We start from the raw sequence: 26,149 nt of genomic DNA, 5'->3' as shown, positions 1-26,149 counted from the left end.
TGTGATAGGTGATTGGTAATATTTATGGTAGGTGTGATAGGTGATTGGTAATATTTATGGTAGGTGTGATAGGTGATTGGTAATATTTATGGTAGGTGTGATAGATGATTGGTAATATTTATGGTAGGTGTGATAGGTGATTGGTAATATTTATGGTAGGTGTGATAGGTGATTGGTTATATTTATGGTAGGTGTGATAGGTGATTGGTAATATTTATGGTAGGTGTGATAGGTGATTGGTAATATTTATGGTAGGTGTGATAGGTGATTGGTAATATTTATGGTAGGTGTGATAGGTGATTGGTAATATTTATGGTAGGTGTGATAGATGATTGGTAATATTTATGGTAGGTGTGATAGGTGATTGGTAATATTTATGGTAGGTGTGATAAGTGATTGGTAATATTTATGGTAGGTGTGATAGGTGATTGGTTATATTTATGGTAGGTGTGATAGGTGATTGGTAATATTTATGGTAGGTGTGATAGGTGATTGGTAATATTTATGGTAGGTGTGATAGGTGATTGGTAATATTTATGGTAGGTGTGATAGGTGATTGGTAATATTTATGGTAGGTGTGATAGGTGATTGGTAATATTTATGGTAGGTGTGATAGGTGATTGGTAATATTTATGGTAGGTGTGATAGGTGATTGGTAATATTTATGGTAGGTGTGATAGGTGATTGGTAATATTTATGGTAGGTGTGATAGGTGATTGGTAATATTTATGGTAGGTGTGATAGGTGATTGGTAATATTTATGGTAGGTGTGATAGGTGATTGGTAATATTTATGGTAGGTGTGATAGGTGATTGGTAATATTTATGGTAGGTGTGATAGGTGATTGGTAATATTTATGGTAGGTGTGATAGGTGATTGGTAATATTTATGGTAGGTGTGATAGGTGATTGGTAATATTTATGGTAGGTGTGATAGGTGATTGGTAATATTTATGGTAGGTGTGATAGGTGATTGGTAATATTTATGGTAGGTGTGATAGGTGATTGGTAATATTTATGGTAGGTGTGATAGGTGATTGGTAATATTTATGGTAGGTGTGATAGGTGATTGGTAATATTTATGGTAGGTGTGATAGGTGATTGGTAATATTTATGGTAGGTGTGATAGGTGATTGGTAATATTTATGGTAGGTGTGATAGGTGATTGGTAATATTTATGGTAGGTGTGATAGGTGATTGGTAATATTTATGGTAGGTGTGATAGGTGATTGGTAATATTTATGGTAGGTGTGATAGGTGATTGGTAATATTTATGGTAGGTGTGATAGGTGATTGGTAATATTTATGGTAGGTGTGATAGGTGATTGGTAATATTTATGGTAGGTGTGATAGGTGATTGGTAATATTTATGGTAGGTGTGATAGGTGATTGGTAATATTTATGGTAGGTGTGATAGGTGATTGGTAATATTTATGGTAGGTGTGATAGGTGATTGGTAATATTTATGGTAGGTGTGATAGGTGATTGGTAATATTTATGGTAGGTGTGATAGGTGATTGGTAATATTTATGGTAGGTGTGATAGGTGATTGGTAATATTTATGGTAGGTGTGATAGGTGATTGGTAATATTTATGGTAGGTGTGATAGGTGATTGGTAATATTTATGGTAGGTGTGATAGGTGATTGGTGATATTTATGGTAGGTGTGATAGGTGATTGGTAATATTTATGGTAGGTGTGATAGGTGATTGGTAATATTGATGTAGGTGTGATAGGTGATTGGTAATATTTATGGTAGGTGTGATAGGTGATTGGTAATATTTATGGTAGGTGTGATAGGTGATAGGTAATATTTATGGTAGGTGTGATAGGTGATTGGTAATATTTATGGTAGGTGTGATAGGTGATTGGTAATATTTATGGTAGGTGTGATAGGTGATTGGTAATATTTATGGTAGGTGTGATAGGTGATTGGTAATATTTATGGTAGGTGTGATAGGTGATTGGTAATATTTATGGTAGGTGTGATAGGTGATTGGTAATATTTATGGTAGGTGTGATAGGTGATTGGTAATATTTATGGTAGGTGTGATAGGTGATTGGTAATATTTATGGTAGGTGTGATAGGTGATAGGTAATATTTATGGTAGGTGTGATAGGTGATTGGTAATATTTATGGTAGGTGTGATAGGTGATTGGTAATATTTATGGTAGGTGTGATAGGTGATTGGTAATATTTATGGTAGGTGTGATAGGTGATTGGTAATATTTATGGTAGGTGTGATAGGTGATTGGTAATATTTATGGTAGGTGTGATAGGTGATTGGTAATATTTATGGTAGGTGTGATAGGTGATTGGTAATATTTATGGTAGGTGTGATAGGTGATTGGTAATATTTATGGTAGGTGTGATAGGTGATTGGTAATATTTATGGTAGGTGTGATAGGTGATAGGTAATATTTATGGTAGGTGTGATAGGTGATTGGTAATATTTATGGTAGGTGTGATAGGTGATTGGTAATATTTATGGTAGGTGTGATAGATGATTGGTAATATTTATGGTAGGTGTGATAGGTGATTGGTAATATTTATGGTAGGTGTGATAGGTGATTGGTAATATTTATGGTAGGTGTGATAGGTGATTGGTAATATTTATGGTAGGTGTGATAGGTGATTGGTAATATTTATGGTAGGTGTGATAGGTGATTGGTAATATTTATGGTAGGTGTGATAGGTGATTGGTTATATTTATGGTAGGTGTGATAGGTGATTGGTAATATTTATGGTAGGTGTGATAGGTGATAGGTAATATTTATGGTAGGTGTGATAGGTGATTGGTAATATTTATGGTAGGTGTGATAGGTGATTGGTAATATTTATGGTAGGTGTGATAGATGATTGGTAATATTTATGGTAGGTGTGATAGGTGATTGGTAATATTTATGGTAGGTGTGATAGGTGATTGGTAATATTTATGGTAGGTGTGATAGGTGATTGGTAATATTTATGGTAGGTGTGATAGGTGATTGGTAATATTTATGGTAGGTGTGATAGGTGATTGGTAATATTTATGGTAGGTGTGATAGGTGATTGGTAATATTTATGGTAGGTGTGATAGGTGATAGGTAATATTTATGGTAGGTGTGATAGATGATTGGTAATATTTATGGTAGGTGTGATAGGTGATTGGTAATATTTATGGTAGGTGTGATAGGTGATTGGTAATATTTATGGTAGGTGTGATAGGTGATTGGTAATATTTATGGTAGGTGTGATAGGTGATTGGTAATATTTATGGTAGGTGTGATAGGTGATTGGTAATATTTATGGTAGGTGTGATAGGTGATTGGTAATATTTATGGTAGGTGTGATAGGTGATTGGTAATATTTATGGTAGGTGTGATAGGTGATTGGTAATATTTATGGTAGGTGTGATAGGTGATTGGTAATATTTATGGTAGGTGTGATAGGTGATTGGTAATATTTATGGTAGGTGTGATAGGTGATTGGTAATATTTATAGTAGGTGAGATAGGTGATTGGTAATATTTATGGTAGGTGTGATAGGTGATTGGTAATATTTATGGTAGGTGTGATAGGTGATTGGTAATATTTATGGTAGGTGCGATAGGTGATTGGTGATATTTATGGTAGGTGTGATAGGTGATTGGTAATATTTATGGTAGGTGTGATAGGTGATAGGTAATATTTATGGTAGGTGTGATAGGTGATTGGTAATATTTATAGTAGGTGTGATAGGTGATTGGTAATATTTATGGTAGGTGAGATAGGTGATAGGTAATATTTATGGTAGGTGTGATAGGCGATTGTTAATATTTATGGTAGGTGTGATAGGTGATAGGTAATATTTATGGTAGGTGTGATAGGTGATAGGTAATATTTATGGTAGGTGTGATAGGTGATTGGTAATATTTATAGTAGGTGTGATAGGTGATTGGTAATATTTATGGTAGGTGTGATAGGTGATTGGTAATATTTATGGTAGGTGTGATAGGTGATTGGTAATATTTATGGTAGGTGTGATAGGTGATTGGTAATATTTATGGTAGGTGTGATAGGTGATTGGTAATATTTATGGTAGGTGTGATAGGTGATTGGTAATATTTATGGTAGGTGTGATAGGTGATTGGTAATATTTATGGTAGGTGTGATAGGTGATTGGTAATATTTATGGTAGGTGTGATAGGTGATTGGTAATATTTATGGTAGGTGTGATAGGTGATTGGTAATATTTATGGTAGGTGTGATAGGTGATTGGTAATATTTATGGTAGGTGCGATAGGTGATTGGTGATATTTATGGTAGGTGTGATAGGTGATTGGTAATATTTATGGTAGGTGTGATAGGTGATAGGTAATATTTATGGTAGGTGTGATAGGTGATTGGTAATATTTATAGTAGGTGTGATAGGTGATTGGTAATATTCATGGTAGGTGTGATAGGTGATTGGTAATATTTATGGTAGGTGTGATAGGTGATTGGTAATATTTATGGTAGGTGTGATAGGTGATTGGTAATATTTATGGTAGGTGTGATAGGTGATTGGTAATATTTATGGTAGGTGTGATAGGTGATTGGTAATATTTATGGTAGGTGTGATAGGTGATAGGTAATATTTATGGTAGGTGTGATAGGTGATTGGTAATATTCATGGTAGGTGTGATAGGTGATTGGTAATATTTATGGTAGGTGTGATAGGTGATTGGTAATATTTATGGTAGGTGTGATAGGTGATTGGTAATATTTATGGTAGGTGTGATAGGTGATTGGTAATATTTATGGTAGGTGTGATAGGTGATAGGTAATATTTATGGTAGGTGTGATAGGTGATTGGTAATATTTATGGTAGGTGTGATAGGTGATTGGTAATATTTATGGTAGGTGTGATAGGTGATTGGTAATATTTATGGTAGGTGTGATAGGTGATTGGTAATATTTATGGTAGGTGTGATAGGTGATAGGTAATATTTATGGTAGGTGTGATAGGTGATTGGTAATATTTATGGTAGGTGTGATAGGTGATTGGTAATATTTATGGTAGGTGTGATAGGTGATTGGTAATATTCATGGTAGGTGTGATAGGTGATTGGTAATATTTATGGTAGGTGTGATAGGTGATTGGTAATATTTATGGTAGGTGTGATAGGCGATTGGTAATATTTATGGTAGGTGTGATAGGTGATTGGTAATATTTATGGTAGGTGTGATAGGTGATTGGTAATATTTATGGTAGGTGCGATAGGTGATTGGTAATATTTATGGTAGGTGTGATAGGTGATAGGTAATATTTATGGTAGGTGTGATAGGTGATTGGTAATATTTATGGTAGGTGTGATAGGTGATTGGTAATATTTATGGTAGGTGTGATAGGCGATTGGTAATATTTATGGTAGGTGTGATAGGTGATTGGTAATATTTATGGTAGGTGCGATAGGTGATTGGTAATATTTATGGTAGGTGTGATAGGTGATAGGTAATATTTATGGTAGGTGTGATAGGTGATTGGTAATATTTATGGTAGGTGTGATAGGTGATTGGTAATATTTATGGTAGGTGTGATAGGTGATAGGTAATATTTATGGTAGGTGTGATAGGTGATTGGTAATATTTATGGTAGGTGTGATAGGCGATTGGTAATATTTATGGTAGGTGTGATAGGTGATTGGTAATATCTGAATCCACCCTTAAATACAAGTTACTTCCAGAAATTTACACAAAACACACCTAGTTTAGAATCTCAGTAACAATCTTATGGAGAAATAAAAAAGCAAAAAAAAAAAAAATTGGCAATTTACCATTTCTCCTTCTTCTTTATCTTCTTCTGTATGGTTTGTTTTACTCACAAATTCTGGGGCTTCTGCAGAGAGCTTACTGTTAACTTCACTGTCAATTGAAATATGAATATTCAGATTGGAATAAATAACAGTATGCCTTATATATACATTTCTAATACAAAACTGTATCTATGGAAAAATGTGATTTTCCGTTGAACTGCAAGAGTGTCTGCCGCAAAAATTGAACGATTTGATTTTTAACTCAAATTTCATTATGTCGTAGCTCACATCAAAAGGCTTATCTTTGACAGGGGAATATTGAGTTTGAATACCTTTACTTCATCAAAATTAACCATCATCAAATGTGTACAGCACATTATTAAGCATGGAAATATCCCCAAAAATAGGATACTTTCATCATGTCTGTCGAATCCCACTCAAAGATTGTCCCCACTACAACCTTTATTTGTCCTGTTTTTACATTCCATTTCATGCATAATATGGGATCTCGCAGTGAACTGAAAATGGTCTACTACCTACGTGTTCTACCACTACAATGTTATCTAGTTTACAAGTATGAAGCTAGGATGAAAAGAAATATGCATGCTTTTATTAAAACACAAAACTGACAATATTGGTATGGGAAATTGAGTCTAAGTAATTTTAACACCATCCACTAAATTACTACAAACTAAACACCTGTTTTATATCATGATATACAAGTATTCCTGGCATAAAGAACCAACAAATGTGCCGTTTTACTTAAACTTCACTATCTGATTATTTCAGTCATAATCTTTCGGAGTATCTTAAGGATGCGGTAGAGTTATTTTCGTGAATTTTGCTTTTTTTGTTATTACTTTTGTAAAGTTATTGGGCTCATAATTTTATCAAAATTAAAACTGAAACACATCAAGAATACCCTTTTTTTTAAAAAAAAATAATAAAAACTACTTGTATAACGGGATACTGTACAATTTGTTTTTGAGATAAAAGTCTTGACGCAAACAATAACATTGACTTATTGCGTAATTTGCATAATCCCTTCACGACGGAAACAGTGCACACTGAAGACGACGCGGTCATATCAACTCCAGCTCCTGATTATTGATCAATCACAAAAAAGAGGCCCTAAGGAAAAACTCAAAACGCAGTTCAGAGGAAGCGAAACTTTACCTATAACAGAAACGCATTGCCGACAGTACAATGGGGTTCACACTTTGAGTATTCAAACCAAGAGGGTAAAATTTCGTCAGCAAACATGATCAATTTCCATCTTCCAAAAAGTCGGGCAGACAATTTAATATCAACCGAAAATCTGTATTGGTCGAACGAGCAGTTGGGAGAGGTCGGCGAGGTTTGAAAAAACTAGTGTCTTATGTGGGATTGCCGCAGGCCATCCATCGACAAAGTTCCGTACAAGGACGCCGTTTCCGAAGTTGCGGTGGAAGTCGAGTGTCTGCTAGAACAAGACAAAACGTCGGATGTTGTTGAGTTAACTAGCACTAGGGGTTGGCGTTTAGGCATGTCGACCTCTTTCTCCGGTTACTAGGCAAGCATTTGTTATACAGACCACGCTTCGCATGTAAACATGATTTGAATATATAATGGGATGACGTCATTTATCTCTCTAACTGTTCAACGTTATGCAGGGCCGCCGTGTACTGTAACAACTTCGCTTCTTTTTGGAGGACGAATACGGACCCAAAACTTTATAGTTTTGGATTTTATTACTGCAAGGCTACTAAGTGACTCCATGTTATGTGTTTTGTTGTAAAAATCAGTCCATCTGATGCTTTAAATGTCCAAAATTAGCGCAACGTGACAAATGTTTTGTTTTTTGGCGTTTCCAGGCAGAAGAAATCTGACGCCATAGAGGTCATTCAAGTGAGTTGTGAGTCGTCAGAAATTGACCTACTTTAATGAAATTCACACACATTGATAGCGTATTGGCGCAGAATAAAACCCTTGAAGCATTTTTTGATAACTTCTCACAATAAAAAATAAAAGGCTTTTAAATTCCTTGTCTATGGGTGAAATAACAGGAAAAATGTAAATTGGTGTCATTGTAAACAAATATGCAATCTATGTTCAAACACTCTCGAGGCATTGACGGGGCTGATGCTGCCTTGATTTTTCAGCTTTCTTTTTTTACAAACCCCTACGGTTTTTATACAAAACTCATTTTTATTCAAAATAACACCTCTATGTTCACTCAGTAATCACGTGACTAATTCGTGGTACATGTCACAGATCATTTTTTTCAAAAAGCCAGGAACAAGGGCTTCAAGAAAATATATAATTTGCGATGCTTCAAAACACTTTTCCCCATGAAAACAGTTTTTACTTTTTAGAGCATGATAACTCTACCGCATCCTTAATGCATTGACAGCCATAATGCAATAAACACATGTGACAGTGGATTTTTGTTAGGAATACACATAAAACATGATAGTTATGCAAAATAAATGTACTCTGGTCACATTGGGTTTGTGAAGAACATTGTGTATATGATATTTTTTTGGTATTTAGATTTTTAAAAAAGTTTTAAACAGAAACTAATTAGGAAATATATATTTTACTTCATAACAAAACTTACTCCTGACTATTTTCGGGCTCCACTCTGTAAAAAAAAAAACATTGCAAATCATATACAAATTAATTCATGGGTTACTGATTGATCTATGCTAGGATATTCTACCACCAATACAAACAACAAAACTCATGCATATATGTACCAACAAGAAATAAACAAAACATGCTTCATGCTAAGTGAAATTACCATGCAGAAAATAGCAAAACATGATAAATGGTATACTTAGAAATTATTAGGAAATACAAAAAATAGATTTGTTTCTGGTTAACCCACATCTTAATTTGAAAGCTGCATATCACATTTGATTGGGGGGGGGGGGGTCAAAATATTGAAAAGAAAAAAAATACATGTACACAATTTTAAAAGAAAAAAGGGTATTTCATCATACTTTTTTTAGGACAAGAAACAAATCTTACAGTTTTTCGCCTTACAAGTCAGGAAGACTGAGTCAAATTACATCACTAGCACATTGGCCACCATTTCTGGTTCAATAATTGGATTCATGCAATTGATTCAGGATGTATTTTGATTCCGGTCATAATTAAGTTGAGTTAAGTTTTTGCTTGTTTGTTACTACAGAGACTGAAACTGAGTTTTTAGCCGTTCAGTTGGCCTATTCTGCCAGGCCAGATGAATCAGTTGGCCGTAACATTAAATTTTCCTTGACAATTAGAGATAAGTTATGCGACAACAGATTTATTAGGTCTTGCAGTTGTACAGTGAGAGCAACTCAGTGGCAGAAAACTCAGTGGTTTCTGCAGTAATGAAGCACCAAAGATTGATTACCCAACATTATTTGACTACTAGCTTTGGTAATGGGTAACCCAGTAAGACGAAAAAGACACAAGACATGTTAATTTGTATCATCTCACAATTTTTAAAGCATCTCATAGGACATACAGCAGTGTCCCGTGCAAACAGCCACTCAAATGTAAAAAATATTCAATTGTAAGCATGTTGTTGTAGAATTGTGAGGGCACTCATTTTCGAGTCATTGAAATTCTGTAGTGAACATTTCGGGAACCAAAGCAGTCACGTTGGGCATATAGGCAATTGCCTTAAAGCAGGGCTTGAGTTGAGAGGGCATTCTTTTTCAAGAACAACTGCAAATATTGAAGGACACCAAGGAAATATAACAGCATTTGATGCCTCAGCGATTTTCAAGCACTGCCTCCATAGCCTCCAGGAACTTCAAGACCTGTTTTGGTTACAACAGGGCTACACATTTGAATCTATACTTGATATCAAACAATCTGACAAACACTATAGAGGTCATGCAACCAAACAGCCCATTGTAATTTTAACTTTTAACACATTAACATTCTATGCAAATAATAAACAGAATTATTACCCAGGGACTGGTGGTTCTGATGCCTCATTCTTTGCTTTTTTCTCATCTTCTGCAATGAAATAAATTATAGAATCATGATTATTGTTATACTAAAGGTATTTTTAGTCAGCTTACCCTCATTGTTAATGAGTAGTGTGACTAACACTAAAATAAAAGCATTGACCGTTCATGGTACAACAACAGTAGTGACGACACATAATTAGTCTAACATTGCATGGTTCACATAAAATTTGTAATGCATTACATGATGGATTACAAACAACTACTATTTATTTGTTACTTATTTCTTCCAATGTATGCCATGGCACAACACATGTGGCTTTATCAACAAATTTACGAAATACAAAACTCTGGTTTTCACAATGAATTATGTTCAACTCATTTTCACTTTAGCACATAATCACATTTATTGCCACAACAGCAAAAGTATGAATATTCACAGTCTCTATCATAAAGGGAATATGATCAATTATAACTTATTAGTTAAATTTGATAATGTTTTGGTTTGTTTAATGTTAAACACACCTAGACAGACAATGGCTTCAAAGGAGAAAATTAAACTGTAATTTTGATGAAAATAAATCTTTATCGACCCAAAGAAAGTACTAAATAGATTTGACTATAGTCCCTCAACACTAAATGTGGTTCTACAAGTTTAGAAAATAATAAGTTATGTCAGGAATTTATAAGATAAGGCTTTGCAATTTCCATGACGATGCACAGTGATATGCAATAAAGATCTCACGAGAAGAGAATTCACACTTTGCGAGCATTCAAATGCAACCCTGTTTAGTGCGTGTCAAGCCAAAGTAGTTCTAAACAATATAGTCATAGAAAAAGTATTACAAGCTTTGCAAATAAGCCAGAAAACTACAAAAAACGGGTTTGACATGAACACGAATCAGTTCACGAATCAGTTCTTGTCTCAATACTTGTAAATTGAGATTTCTAGAAATGTGGGTTTCTCTTGCGATTTTGTGATTATCTCACAATTCGCAAGACTTCTTAAATTCGCGTGAGATCTTCGTCGCATATCACACCTTTACATACTCTTATCTGTATTCGAATAAACCTTTGGTTGTGTTTATTTATTTACTAGTATTTTTGGCCGAGCTCGTGTTGACGACTCACAGATTGTTGTCGTGCATGCAGGTGAGTATACATGGTCATAATTAATACAGACGACACAAAAAGCTAACACCGAAGAATAAAATAGATCTCGCTACGAGTGTAGTTACCACGTTCACACAGACGACTCCATTCAGATTGGATCGGCATCCAACGCTTGTGGCGGTGGATGACACGACTGTTCGATCAAGAATTATGGACGATCTGAACAGTTAAGTACGACCGTTATAAAACATGAAGGTGTCTCCCGCAATCCGGGATACAACAAACAAACGTTTAATATTTAAAAATAGCAAAATAGTGAAGTAGGGAATGTGTCATTCGCCGAAATCTTTACCTCCATACAACCATTGTTCCTCGTCTTCGTCGGCCATTTTGATACTGCAGACATGTTGAGCACTAAAGCATGCCGGGAAAACGGTAGGCGAATCTGAGCAAACCATTTTGAAATAGGTGTGTTCGATATTATTTCACTGCGAAAAATTGACACAAGACGCAAGATCTTTCTTTCAAAATGTACTTTAATTTAATAAATATAACTTTTTAAATAATCACAAATTGTTGCAGCGCTGTCACAATTGTATGCTAGAACACCCATCCACTTAAAATAGAATAAACCAATTACGAACTATTCCGAGTTACTTGCGAAAATGATCGATTGATGATTCAAGATGGCAGCCCCCATGACATTCAATGATTCTTGATATATGTTCAGTTTTCGACATTATTCTGCACACAAATGGTTAAATTGACTCGAAAACATTGAATCTGAAGGTTTGTCCCCAAGAGTCAAGCGATTGACTATTGTATCTGTACTGTTGTTACCGCATTTCGGATGACTACCAGCCACTCCGCTCCCAGCATGTTGATGAGCGTCCTCTTGTTGAGATGGTCAGAGGTCATTGAACTTCTAGGATTGTTTTGACTGGAAATTCCACAGTTACAAGTAATATGTTTTGCGTCCCTTTTTACGTTTCAAGTAGGCCACTACTGTGTTTATCAAGACGTTTGGTGTTTAGAGCACAAGCCCAAATAGTGCCATTCCGCACATTTTGTCTTGTTGGTCCAGATACCAGTAACAAATTGAATCTGTCACGAAGACATTGCCCACCGTATGTGTTCATCCCAACAACGTCAACTATGGGAAGAGGTTTGTCCTCCACATCAGAAGCTGACCCGCCACCCATGGCCATGGCTGAATTCCCAGAACCCCACGCTGATGATGAAGAGGACGGCTTGAAAAAGAAGAAGAAGAAACAGCGAGTCACAATGGGGAGCATAGGGAGAAAAATACATCATAAAATTCTACATCTTCTAGACGAGAACGGGGATAGTTTGGGACCTACACATAGAGCAGAGGCCATCAGATTAGCAGAATGGAAGAAATTAAAACTGATTCCGGTGAACTTAAATGCTCAACCAGACCCAGTGTATAAACTGATGTCTGGACAGGAACTTCTTAAAGAACGGATTCGATTAGAAGAGAAAGAAAAGGCTAAGAAAAAGCCAACAAGTATGAAAGAAGTTAAGTTTTCAGGGAACATAACTGATCATGATCTTGAAAACAAGAAAAAGCAAATCCAAGCATGGCTTCATAAGAAACATCATGTGAGGGTAACTATTTTCAACGAAAGAAGAAAGCTACAAACTGATTGGGAAAGTAAGGTAAATTGACCAATCACTAGTTTCAAAAATAGTGGCAGTCCACTCTTCTAACTTGAAATATAATTTATTAGAAGCTGCTCATGGTGGCTTTATTTACTTATACTACCTTATGTTATTAATCTTATCACATCATTGTATTCCTTGATTGTTTAGGTATATAGTAAAGGGCAGAATGCCGTGGTGGTTATAAACATTTTATAAATACAATGTGTACACTACTATAAATCTAAATGAATGATAATTATTAAAATTCAAATTGCCCAATCAGGAAATGGTATTGTTACATCAATGTTAATTCAGTTAATATTAATGAGATATTTTAACATTATCCAATCAGCAAGTGCCTCTATTTGAATATGTGAGAAATCTCATTTACTATGTTGCATTATGGGTGTAGATAATGTTTTGCTTTGAGCCACTCACTATTGAATGTTAGAATTTGAATGAAATCTGATGATCGGCTTTTGCCATTTTTTATTTACCAAGCCCTAGCTCTGTACATTTCACTATATTTGTAAAACAGCATGTGTATGTCATTTTTATTTAACTGTACATAATTTCCCGTTACAAGAACAGTACAAACTAATTCTTGATTTTGCTCTTGTAGGAGAAATTGATTGAGCAGATTTTGGAAGATGTAAAAGATGTAGCAATATTAAATTCCAAAGCAAAAGCCTTTGGCAAAGATGGACAAGATCTACAGTGTATGTTACGACTCATGTCAGTCAAAGAGAAAGCACAATACAAGAAAAACATTAAAGAACAGGAGGAACAAGTAAAAGAAGTTGAGAACAATACATGTGACGATGTTCCAAAATGAACACTGGCGTACATTGCAATCATGCTACTGAAGAGTGACTTAAGTGTGCTCTGAGGACAGTACGAAACTGTGTCTAAATGTGCCCTGAAGGCATCGCTGAATAGTGAACACTGGCGTATGGTGTAATCATGGTACTGAAAAGTGACTTAAGTGTGCTCTGAGGACAGTACGAAACTGTGTCTAAATGTGCCCTGAAGGCATCGCTGAATAGTGAACATTGGCATATGCTGTATTCATAGTGGTGAACAGAGATGGCTAAGTGTGTTATGAGGAAAGCACTAAACTGTGAACAGTGAATATCAGCATTATGCTGGATACCTTGTATAGTAGGCATGTTGCTGAACAGTGAACATGGTGTAGCTTGTAGACATTTCTATGCATTTTCAAAACATGGTTTGTTATTATACTGTGGCACATCTTTGCTGTGTCCTGCATGTGGATATAAAGCTAGGATAAAATACAAATAAGTTTTTGTATCAATGGAATTTGAAAATAAGTCACTGAGGTGTTGGTTTTTTTTGACACATGACTTTGAGAGAGATGCTGGATGCAACTTTGAACTATCACAAGACACTGAAATTTTGATTGAAATAAAAGGAATTTTCACTCAACTCTTTTTTGGCAATACAGATATGTTTCATATTTAAATGATTCAATAAACAACAACAAAATATGGTAGGGGACTTCAACTACCCTGTAATAAGCTATTTGTCCATAACATTTTTGCTTGGGTTTGGAATTAACAAAACTCAGACTTTGCTAAATTAATCCAGTCCAGGAAAATCATGAAATTGTGTAGAAACAAAATTTAGCATGCAATATTTTATGACTTTTGTGTAATTTAATATTTGCTTCATGACTACAATTGTGAATATTCCTGACAGAAAATAAATTGAATAGTTATTATATTGCTATCATTTCATCACAATCATTTCCAAAAAAAGATAAATTGATATTCTCTAGAGCTAGGTCAAAGAATGTTCCATGTTGCTTGTACGCTCATCACAATGTATCATGTATTTCTATAGGCTCTGTGTGAGCTGTCTCAGGAACACTGTCAACAGCTAGCCAGTATTTATGAGATGATATATACTGTAATGTTTTTGTGTTTTTTTCTAATAAGAAACGTATATGGTAGATGTGAAAGATAAGTTTGTATGTATTTATTTCTTAAAGCATAAATCTTTTGTCAAAGAGCCTTGCAAGATGCAAAAATATGTGATTTGTCTCTGCCATACTGGCTCAATAATACATGCTGAGTAATCAAAGTTTAATCACGCTGCCATCTAACAAAGATATATTTACAAATCTGTAACAATACTATAGTAAGTATGGTATAGCCAAATACAACACTCAAAAGTTGACTGTACTAGGCTGGATACAAGTGTAATTAATTATCACATATTATAAAATTAACTGACAATATTAGTGCCAAACTTAATAGTGGTGATAACCCTGTAACACATGACTGAAAATTAAAGTGCTCTTCATTGTCTGGTAAAACATAATATAAAAAATGTCTATTAATGGTACAAGTATGTATCTGGTCATGTGGTATGCTGTAATACAAATACCTGACTTGCAAGAGATTTAATATGTGAAACAAGAGTATAAACTCACCGATTCAGAAAATAGCATACTGTAAAATACTTTATTTTGGCTGCAATTAATTTTCGCTGTAAAGACTTTTTGTGTGTTATGTGCAGAATTTCTTTCACCAATTTTTGTTGAGTTGAATGTAAAATGTATGAAAAAAGGTATACTCACTGGATTTTATTTTCCCAGAATCATTTCTTAAGCTGAAATAAAGTATTTTACAGTATGTAGAATCATTTGTCAAAAAACAATTCTGATTACCTACCTTGTATTAGCATCGATGATGGGCAAGGGATGGGAGAAAATGTTGTAATAATTACGCTATGTTTCAACTAAGAGTATTCTGGGAACAAATTGAAGAAGAAGAACCCTCATGAACCATTGATATATCAGTGGTGAAAGCATCCGTGTTTAGCAAGTATACGCGACTGATATGATATATATACATAGTCAGCTGAAACGGCGTCTGGTGACATCGAATGCTAAAATGAACAGCGCTTGGTCAGGAATGTCAAAATCAAGAACCACTTTATCGAACCACTCATTTAGCTCAAATATCAATCCGTGGTCATTACCAAGTCAGATTACGGAAACGTGATTTTAGTTTCTTATACATGTATATATTTTTCGTAGTTTTGTCAGTATAAAATGTTTCTTAAATATTGTATTAAGGTACATTCATTATAAAACACAGCGTTTTATTAGGACACAATTATTCATTTCCTTATCCAGCTCTTTAGTGAACACAATTGATTTAGATTTGTGATGAACTTCATGTCGTATTCTGTAATGTCCACCAGTGTTCTCCAAATCATCATGTGTTATGTTCACTGGTAGCATAGTGGTTGTCGCATCAGACTCATTGTCGGTAGACCCACGTTCAAACCCCTCCTTAGGCTGAACATCAATAGGGTCGACCCCTACCCTGGGTGAGTGTGCCACAGACTCAATGGGAAGGCCAATTCCACTGGCCTAACGAACGAATGCGACTTTGGGGAACCTTGCTTAAGGTCCACAGGTGCTTGTGTTCGACCAAGCCTGGTTGACACCAGGATAGCGCATTAAAATTGCCGTTTGATAGGGAGGTGGCCGCATAGCCCTGCCATGTAGTCTCAAATAGGAAATGAATGCTGTGGCAAAATGCCCCACGTATCTGCACAGCAGTTTTTACAAAAAAAGTCAGAAGAGACAACAGTGGCATTCAATATCCGGAACTGTCGCCTGGGACAAAAACATCAGAACCTCTTCTAATGTATAGACGGTGGGTGGTTCATGTAAGCATGTATAGTTTATAGTTCCATGATGTATTAAGTATTAAGTAGCAGCATTGTGGACATAATAACGAGCTAGTCGGTAATGCTGGTTATACTCCCCGGAGGAGTACTTTCTACACGAATTTATGAGCCCATATTCGTGATCATTCTCGAATTCACTGTCCTCTGCATATATTCTCTCTTCTCTTTGTTATGAAGGACTCTAAAATTACCATATTTCAAGAAACACTTCTTTGTGAAGAAAATATTGAGTGTAAACTTGATGAACAATAAGATAATACTGAAATTGTGCCAATGCCCATCGTTGTCAAATCGTATATTGACAGTAAATTTTACTGAAACAACAAATTTAAAGTGGACTGCAAATACCTTCATTGTAATTAATTTTATAATATTGCGAAAGCAAGTTATATTATTAACTAATATAGTTTTATTGAGACGTTAAATTAACCACAGTCACCTATATTTTGCAATCATCGCAGACAACAAGATATTAATGGCAATTCGTACGTTTGGTGTGCTGTTGATTCTTGACATGGAATTCAAGGTCAGTATTTGAGTGGATATAAATATTGTACCATAGATTGACAACAAAACTTCTTCGGTAGCACTCATTAGAAGGAGCGCCCGATAAAGGGGACGTACACCGAACAACCTACGCCGGTCTGAACATGTTGGGCCAATTGTTGATTTCAATTGGATAGGATAGGATATTTTATTTGGCACGTACACAATACAGAGCTAGTGTAAAGTCCAAAATAACACAAACAAAATAAAACAATTCTAAAACATGAAAAACAAATTTTGCTAGACTACTACAAATAAAAAGATCAGAACTTGAAAAAATCAAAACAAAAATATCCTCTCTAGCTAATAGTTGTAGACTAGGCGAACAAACATAGATTGCTGTAAATAATGTATTTCTTAATTCCCTAATTTTGTCATGATTACATCTGAAAAGGTAACGTTTTTCATCACCAACTTCATTACAGTTACACAGATGACAGAATCTGTCTTCTCTTTTAATGCCTCTATGTCGACCTTTTTCGACTGGTAGCTGAATGGCTGAAATCCTGAATTTGATTAGAGCATTTCTAAATTTCCTGTTTTTTTTTTTTTTTTTTGTATTTTAATATATTTTTTATTGGGTACTCATAAAAATTTACATATCTGTGAATAAAGTGGTTATGCTTACATTCCTGTATAACTCAAAGTTTTTCAAAGTGACATTTCTCAAAGCTTCAGAAGAGGAATAGTTTATTGCTCAAACCCAGAACCTTTATGTTTGCTTTTGGTTCACATGGACGGATTTTTTCCCTAAGATCACTATATTCACTAGATTGCTACTTGTCTATCTCATTCAGTTCTAGTTCATACCATTTTCCCCTTTATTCCATATATGGTATTAAAGAGGACCACTTTTTTAAGTGCTGTATCATTTTATTGTTATGATTTGCTATCCAATTTTCACACTGGTAGACTCTTTTCATGTACGTTAGAATACCCTTGAAGTTGGGTTTTATATCATTCATTTTACAGTGGTAAATATGTTTCCTAACTAACAGGCTAATAAAATTTATTGTCAACGATTCGCCTGGATCTGATATTATTAAGCACATTCTGCTTGGTGGTGAATTTTGTTTTAATATCTTTCCCCAACTAAAAAGTAGGTCTCTCCAAAGTGCAACAACATATTCACATTCATAGAAGATATGTTCCAGAGTTTCTGGATTCTCCTGACAAAATGTGCACATCTGTGTAGGAAACTTTTCTGGGTTTATTTTATGAAGTTTGTCATTTGTATATAGAATGTTATGTAAAAGTTTAAACTGAAATTCACGTGTTTTGCTGTCGATACTCATTTTTATCATTAATTTGTACATTTTACTCCATTCTATTAGGCCAAGTTTCAGCATCTCTTCAAGTTTCTTTTGACTCACTGGAGGGATGAATTGCCTGTCTATTAATTCTTTTTTTATATAGGGTTTTGAGATTGCATCAAGCGGTGTTGGAATTCCAGACACCGATAAGCTTATCTCGTCTATGTCAGTGTTTTTGTATTTTAGATTTTCGGGGATGGCAGTAACAAGGCCAATCCATTTTAGTTTATGTAGTAGAGTCCATTCATTTTGGGTTATTGTTTCCCATGGTATAAGACCATTCTCGTTAAACAGGTCTGAAACTCTTTTAATTCCGTTTTCAGCCAATTCTCTATAAAAAATAGGTTTTCCGGCTATTTTTATATTTTCGTTATTCCAAATTACTTGGTTTGTGTTTCTGTAACTCATTTTAGTTTCAGCTTCCCAAATTTCAAGACATTCTCGCAGGAAGTCAGTACAGCGAATTGGTAAATTTCCTGTTTTTGGTGTTTTCTAAATATTGTTCAAATTTAGTACAAGATTTAAAAGTACTATAAGTGCAAAGTTTGTTATTATCTGTTTTGGTGATTTCCTTCTTCCATTTACTAAAGTCAATGTTTTCCATTTTTTCATTGAAAATGAGTCAAATAATTCGCCTGCTAACCGCACAGAGTAACGATCTTTGTTATCCCATAACATTTTGTAAAAGTGCTTTGCGTGCTTTGTCATATAACCGAGCAATACCCACATCAAACATCCCATTACAATGAAATATAATTCCCAAATAGTTATAGGAGTCGACACAATCAAGTTGAATACCATTAAAACAAGCCGGTAGGCTGGTTGGCGATCCGCTCCGCTCAAAAACAAGCAACATGTTTTTTGGCTGTTTCCATGGTGACATAAACGTGAAGCTGACGTCGGTTTATAACTAATACGAAGTTCGCAAACACCATTCAGTCTTTAGAAGTCACTTAGTTTAGTACTAGGACCACAGTTACTCTCTCCTAGTAGAGTGACTGTGCTAGGACGTATTCTGCTGTTACATTTATTATTTCCAACCGTTTTGCGATAGCATTTTTTAGAATGAAGCGTTTCCCGGAAATGCTGGAAAGCGAAATAACGAAATGGTAAATATTTACCTAAATTGCAGTGTGTTGACCTTCATAACAATATACTTCATAATGCAAAACATTAGTCACAGTGAGTAATTTAAATATACGACTCCTAATCGAAAAATATGACCACAGTCCAGAATTTCAGACGGATATTAAGCAACCTAAGAGCATATCAGAAGCATTTACTCTAAAATATAAAAAAAGAACTGCAGTCAAAAGTCAAGAATGCCAGCAAATAAAGGACTCTGTCCCACAATCCTTTGTGCGCGTTATTACGGACACGCGCAAAAAACTGTACCACGCTTGTCAAATCTGGGTCAAATATACAGTACGCTACTATCTTGCCACAGATTGTTTAGTAGTGGAGTGTTCGGTGACCATTGAATTAGCCCGTGATTCATATTTTATGTGTATTAATTTATTCATCAATTTTCGTGACTGACAGTACTGCCCAAATTTTAGTCAAAAAACGCAACTGGTGAAACAGAAGAGCATCGCCAGACGATGGACGCAGGGCTCTTTGGCAACGACCGCATAGAGGTCAAAATACGCGTTCTATTTTTACGCCTTAAATTTGGCTCTTCCCTTTCGCCCCCTCCGGAATGTTCTACTTTTACAGCCTAATAGCAGGTTTTTCGAAAAACGTATAAAAAACACAAGAATTAGTAGAAATGTTCCTGTTTTGGGCGGATTATTGATAGAGAATAATGTCTTTATTACAAAAATGCTGAAAAACCGTGAGTTGTTGCCTTAGTTATTTTTTTATTGGCGAAAAACTGCGAACTCGGCAAATTTGGTTGCACAACTTCCCTTTATCATATACACCCAGCGACACCGATGCCAGCTGACTATGTACAAAACTGGTAGGAGGTAATACATTTGGGGCGAAAGTATTCAAAAATCAGTTTTTGGATGTTGCAATGGCAGTGGTGGGCCAGGATTTTTTTCCAATTAGTGACGGCACGACCTACCTGTGAAGTATGAACAAAACCAGCCAAGCCGTTGCTGGTGAAAAGTTACCCCAACTTTGGGGTCAAATTTCGCAGTAATGAAAACAGATATCAAAAATTCAAATGGTAACTTTGTGCCCACATTCAAGCTGAGTAGAATGAGCTATGTTTGAAGTATTTTATCCCAAATTTGTAGGAGGAGATACATTTGGCGCGAAGCTATCCAAAAATCAGTTTTTTGGCTGTTGCTATGGCAACGGTGGGCCAAAAAAAATTTCCAGATTTTTCCTTATAAATAGGGTTAAGGTGTGACCTACCTGCCAAGTTTGAACGAAATCGGCCAAGCCAAACAAATCACAGAAGAAATAATACGTGAACACTGGAACACTGGAAATGTACACACACAGACACACACACACAAAACGACAAAAGTGATTATAAGGGCAATCCTAGCGGAGCGGATCGCCAATACCCAAAATTTTACCCAAGCTATTGAAGATCATGACATTTGATTTGTTAATGTTAACCTTAAGGTTCCATTTTTGACAATAATTTTCAATGCCATTAATACCACTCTGTAACCCTTCATGACTAGTTGATAGAGGTAACAGGTCATCGGCATAAAGGATACAATTAAATGTTAAACCATTCAGGTCAACAGGGTCAAAATTATTAACTTTGTCACAAATATCATTTACAAAGATGTTAAATAAACTCGGACTGAGGTTGCAGCCTTGTTTAACCCCCCGATGTAAAACGAAATATGGCGTTACACCACAATATAATTTAACACAATATTTAGTGCTACTATAAATTGACCTGATGATCCTTCAACATTTTCCACCCACCCATAATTTTAGGAGTTTAGGCTTTGGAAAAATCAAAGAAGCATGAAAATAAGTGATTACCAGATTGTTAACATATTTGGTAATTAGGGTTCTAAGAATGTAAATATTATCTGCAGTTTCGTGTTTTTTCTTAAACCCGAACTGATTATCTGTGACTTGGTTAGTCTGGTGCAAGTGATTAGTAAGCCTACTATTAAGTATCATGGTATAGAGTTCAGAGAGACAACTCGAAACTGCAATACCACGGTAATTATTAGTGTCAATTGGGTTACCTGATTTAAAAATGGGAATAATATAGCTACAGTTCCATAATGTTGGGAATTTGCCTGACTTAAAATTAGATTAATAATTTACATATTAAATGAATTACATAAGGAGCACCTTTCTTAATCATTTCATTTAAAATTAAGTCATTGCCTGACGATTTACCTGATTTAAGCAAGTTAACATGCTTCATAACTTCATTGTTAATAAAATCAAAGTCAAGGTTAGTGTTCTGTCAGTTATCATTTTCCACATCACTGATACTAGTTCTAATATTTAAATTGTGGCTGTTATTTTCTAAGTTAATTTCTTTGTTCAGAGATTTAAAATGTTTAAGCCATGACTCACCACTAATGTGATCATCTTTACTGGGACTATTATCAAAGTTACTTAATTCCTCAAACCATTTCCAGAATTGCTTAGGGTCAGAATGCTGAAGTGACATTATTTTATTACAAAGCTTGGCCCTATATTCTTTCTTCTTAGCTTTTACCAACTTTTTATATTTCTTATTAATGTTATATCTTTCCTGTCTGATAGTATTATCATTGGGGATTTACCTAGTAAATGAGAGCATCTAATTAACGCGTCTCACTAACATCACACTCACTTTTTATGCTTAGGTTTACTGCTTTTCTTCTTAATCCTGTGATGAAAGGATTTTAGAGACGTGTTAGCTGCATCAGTTAGGATACTATTAAAACGGCTAACAGCTACATCAGTATCTTCAAAGTTAGTACTCTGAAGTTACTAATTTTCACTTCCATTGATTTATTTGAAAAAGCCTTAATGAAATTCTGGCAACCTTCACTGTCCCAAATGAATTTCCCAGGTAGTGGGGATAAATTTGCATAATTGTCAGTGTAGTCCCGTTGAAACTGAAAAGAGAGAGAAAGAGAAATGGGACAATGATCTGACAGATGATTAAGTGCCATGACTTTAAAATATTTCCCCTAAGGAGATCTAAGAAAAAGCGAACTGTCTCATTTAACAACCTAAATAACCTGAACATTGTGTTAATAATATGCTCTTATGTAAGTCACAGAGGTGTTTCTATGGTTGAATACATTTTTTAATAAATCAATATACAATGCAACTGTTGGCTTATATGTGCTTCTATTGGAGATGCTCTTCTACTAGAGCAAATACGGTTTTATTTGGAATGAATGATGACAGAATGGTACTGTGGTATAAATATGGATATACATTTTACCACTATCCAGATATAAAAATGGTCACACTTTTGAGCACTCAGAGGCACCTTCCTACCCAGCTATGTATCAACTGCCCCCGGGAATTCGTACGCAATTTCCAATTTTGATTCTTAAACACAAATTATCATCGAGTATATTATAAAAATGTAAAATGTAATTAGGAATTTGCTTTATCTGTAAGGTGTAAGAAACTATTTTTGACTGTAAATGAAACTTTCTATTTTATTTCCTTTAAAAACGTAAAATGCATTTGTAATTTCCTGTAACCTGTACCAGCTATCCTCTTTTGCCCTCCTTCTATATCACCTTGCCCGGTAGAGACGCTATCAATTTCTCCAGATCGTCTATTGTATGTGAACATGGTATGAAATATTAACGTCATGTGTGGGGAAAAATATCACACCAGTCTATTGGGGCTTAGAAAAAAATCGCATAAAGATTGCGGATACGGTTGCTAATGACACGTTCGACCAACTTCCCTTTTTAATGCCATTCACATCAAAATTGTAGCATATATATACTTAGTAAATAAATATAACGTTGAAAAATATGTTATTATCAATGATTGTCAAGTCATTTCAGAAATCGGTTTCTTTAAATATCATTTCTGCACTAATTTGCATACAAATAGTCTAGATAAAAAGTGAAGAGTCTATCTCATTGATTGGTTTAGTAAATGGTCATGAAATCGATAGATAATCATCTTCATATTATTATATCTGTATGCCATACTTGTTTGAGTGACTTTTATATACAAACCTGCAACTGTTACTGTAGCCGTCAAAGCAATACAGTATTCACATTGCACTATGAACCTTCCACTTATTATTTCGTTCAAATCACCAAGAAAAGATGTCTTTTTATACATTTACCAAACGTCTACCGCATCCACAATATTTTCCACCGTTATTCAAATTTAATGCGAAAGCAAATGTATGAATTACACAGTTATATAAGATGGTATTATAGTAATCTCGAATAAGACTAACACGCGAAGTAAAAAAGCTCGAAACAAGATTAAATAAGGGAAGTCTTATTTACAAATTGAGATATTCATTCATTCCGAGCTTCATATATTTATGAATATAATTCTTTTTAAATATAATTAACATGAATTTTTCGTTGGTATTATATGACCTATATCCAATATACTACTCGTATTCTTAATTGTTATTTACTTTTGTGTTCGATTCGAGTCCACCAATCAGCTGACAACTGCTATGCATCTGGTCACGTCATTGTGGCATTCACCAATTGCCACATTTTCTTTAATCACAAGCAAACATTCCTTTCAGACTACTTCCTATTACTCAACGTCACACACACCCTTTTGTTTAATTTCCATTTCAAATATTACGAAATAGTTAAGTACAGCGACGAGGGTGGTGGTCGTCGCGCTGCGCATGTACGACATTTGTGTTGATAAACATTGATTTTCCCACAATCCATTGCGCTCTTCTGATGGTAACCACGAATACGAGTTTTGACCTTGACGCAACGTACACTAATTACTGTAAAGGGGGTAATTATTCACTGGGTTTTAATTTAGCTTATTTCGCTGACTGGAAAATGCGCTAAATTAAAACCCAGTGAATATGTAAAATGTAGCATAGAACACATTATCTAAATGACGAAACCGTGAATTTAAAACCCACTGAATATGCCTGAAATGGTAAATCTGTGAAATTTAAACCCAGTGAAAATTAGTCATTTTACAGTACCGCCGGTGACTCCTTCGATACCTTCCAATCACCAAGGAAATTTCATAGTTAAATCTTAGTAACGTCTCAGTTTGTACTCGTTGGTCTGCGCAACAGTCAACTTGAAAGTCGCCATCTTTGTTCATGTGAGTTCTATATTTCGCGAATGCTTGGCATACCGACTACCGCCCTTTAACGGCATGTTTGGGGTCGAGATTCTAGTAAACGTCAGAGACCCAAAGGTATCCATCACTGACCCTTTTTGAGACCAAGTTCTCAAACTTAAGTATTTGTTTTAATTGTTTGTTTAATCACTCATTACGCATTATACATTTAAAATCGAAAATCTTAAAATACACAGTATTGCAACGCGTGCGCGTGAAATGATTTCAGTAAGAGTAACAGTGCCTGTAAATTCTGGTAATGGACTTCTCAAAACCAAGTCCTGCATATATTATCGTGTGTGTAATCTCAGCGAATAGCGCCACCGTCATATTGTATAACACATTGTGATACCATCGCATCACGGTACGATAACAAAAACATTTATTTATCTCTTTATGATATACGATTCTCTGTCATCACAATCTGTCAGTCACATGAGGTGCACGCAAATAATAAATATCTGCTGCTGGAATGATACCCGCAAATGTCAAATAATTTTAAATAAAATATGATTGTCTCTACAAAGAAATTGTTTACGGAAAAGAAATTCAATCTACTTGGAATTGGTGCAATTACACAATTATTTACTAAACGTCGTCGCCAACAATTCGAAACATCCTGTATAATTATACAATCGCATAAATTACTACCATTGGTATGCATGAGAATCATTTTTAAACTGTTTTCTTTTTTTCTCAATAAGTTGCTATTTAAAATTATTCTTAAACATATCTTTAAATGGTACAGTAAAAATCTAGTTTGAATACTGAAATATCCAATGATATTTCTACATAGCTCTTCGATAAACTTAATCGCGAATGTCAGCGATCACCACGTTCTAGTCCGCCGTGTACATCAATCTTCTTTTTTATCTCTGATATCACTGTGGTATTCAACTTCCACTGACTTAATACAGTCATACTGTTTTCCCTCATCGAATTCCAGAACATTTTCAAGTACATGACTAGATTCTGGTGATCCATCAATGTCCCCCATTCTGGTGTGAGGTGCATTGCTCGTTTGATCATACCCTGCCCGGCAGGTGTAGTTATCCTCCACGGACGGGTGTTTCCTCGATAAACTGTTTAATCCATCTTCCGGGCCAGTCTCTTCATCGCTATCCTCATTATATATTCTTTTGTTGTCAGCTGTGTCGTGAAGGATTCGGAAATTATCTTTTCTCAGGAAACACTTTTTCAGGAAGAAAAGACCGACGTGAAGCCTAGTAAATAAAGTATACAAAAAATAAGTTGAGTCACCATGCACTGATTCTCATAGAGGACATTGATTTGCCAACAGTATCTTGGCGTGACAAAACAAAGTATCTAAATTGGGTTTCTTAATAATAATTGTTTACGTGGCTAGGAAATGATAGCAATGCTAATGTTTTGACCTGTGTCCAATGTCCCTGTTAGAGTGTGGACCATTTTCGTTCGGATTTACTAGGAAAGTACTATTTTTTGTTACCGTTTACTAGTTTCTTCGTTTACTGGGAAAGTACTATTTCTTTGTTTCAAACAAGTTCCTCTCAAGTCCAAATCGTGAGTACCACTACCCCTCACTTTTTAAGAATAGTGCATTTTTGATCAGCAGAAACCTTGATTGGAACCACAGTCACTTGGGGGCTGAAAATCAATAAATACTAATTTTCAAAAAAAAAATGATCCGCTATACGTATATAAATAAACAAGTTGTGAAACACGGCACCTAGTAAATCGACACCCTGTCGGTTTCAAATGTTGATTTCTTACCTTAAAATGCGAAACAAAAAGTGCAGAGGGGGTCAGGTGTTATGTTAATAACCATTGTTCATAATCGCTAACTAGGTTTTATTCAAAACTGCACA

The 26,149-nt window shown here is 35.1% G+C and overlaps 2 protein-coding genes across 5 annotated transcripts in view; one reads left to right on the top strand and one right to left on the bottom strand.

Annotated features, from left to right (window-relative positions):
- Positions 1-11,253, bottom strand: part of LOC102802517 (uncharacterized) — a 32,548-nt gene extending 21,295 nt beyond the window's left edge. For 3 of the 4 annotated variants that reach the window (XM_085497627.1, XM_085497630.1, XM_085497628.1), the window contains exons 1-4: positions 11,168-11,253; positions 9,703-9,751; positions 8,355-8,378; positions 5,777-5,864 (exon numbers count right to left, since the gene is read on the bottom strand). In XM_085497627.1, the coding sequence (XP_085353753.1) occupies positions 5,777-5,864; positions 8,355-8,378; positions 9,703-9,751; positions 11,168-11,204 (198 nt within the window). In that variant the 5' untranslated portion in view covers positions 11,205-11,253. The remainder of the gene's footprint in view (positions 1-5,776; positions 5,865-8,354; positions 8,379-9,702; positions 9,752-11,167) is intronic. The other variant, XM_085497629.1, reaches the window with a different exon arrangement.
- Positions 11,254-11,477: 224 nt separating this feature from the next.
- On the top strand, positions 11,478-14,466 carry LOC102810104 (translation initiation factor IF-3, mitochondrial-like). The gene is made up of 2 exons (XM_006820197.3): positions 11,478-12,495; positions 13,103-14,466. Exons 1-2 carry the CDS (start codon positions 11,782-11,784, stop codon positions 13,313-13,315), a joined length of 927 nt encoding a protein of 308 aa, XP_006820260.1. The 5' UTR covers positions 11,478-11,781; the 3' UTR covers positions 13,316-14,466.
- The last annotated feature ends 11,683 nt before the right edge of the window (positions 14,467-26,149 follow it).

This window comes from Saccoglossus kowalevskii, chromosome 4, assembly GCF_978046115.1.
Source record: "Saccoglossus kowalevskii chromosome 4, keSacKowa6.1, whole genome shotgun sequence".
In the NCBI taxonomy this organism is placed as follows: Eukaryota; Metazoa; Hemichordata; class Enteropneusta; family Harrimaniidae; genus Saccoglossus; species Saccoglossus kowalevskii.
The sequence above is the reverse complement of the archived record's forward strand: the minus strand, read 5'-3'. Positions and strand labels throughout refer to the sequence as shown.

Excerpts from the sequence above, each read along its gene's own strand:
- LOC102810104 (XM_006820197.3), top strand. The coding sequence starts at position 11,782 with ATGTTTTGCGTCCCTTTTTACGTTTCAAGTAGGCCACTACTGTGTTTA. Across the intron at positions 12,496-13,102 it reads AAACTGATTGGGAAAGTAAG|GAGAAATTGATTGAGCAGAT; the intron begins GTAAATTGACCA and ends TTGCTCTTGTAG.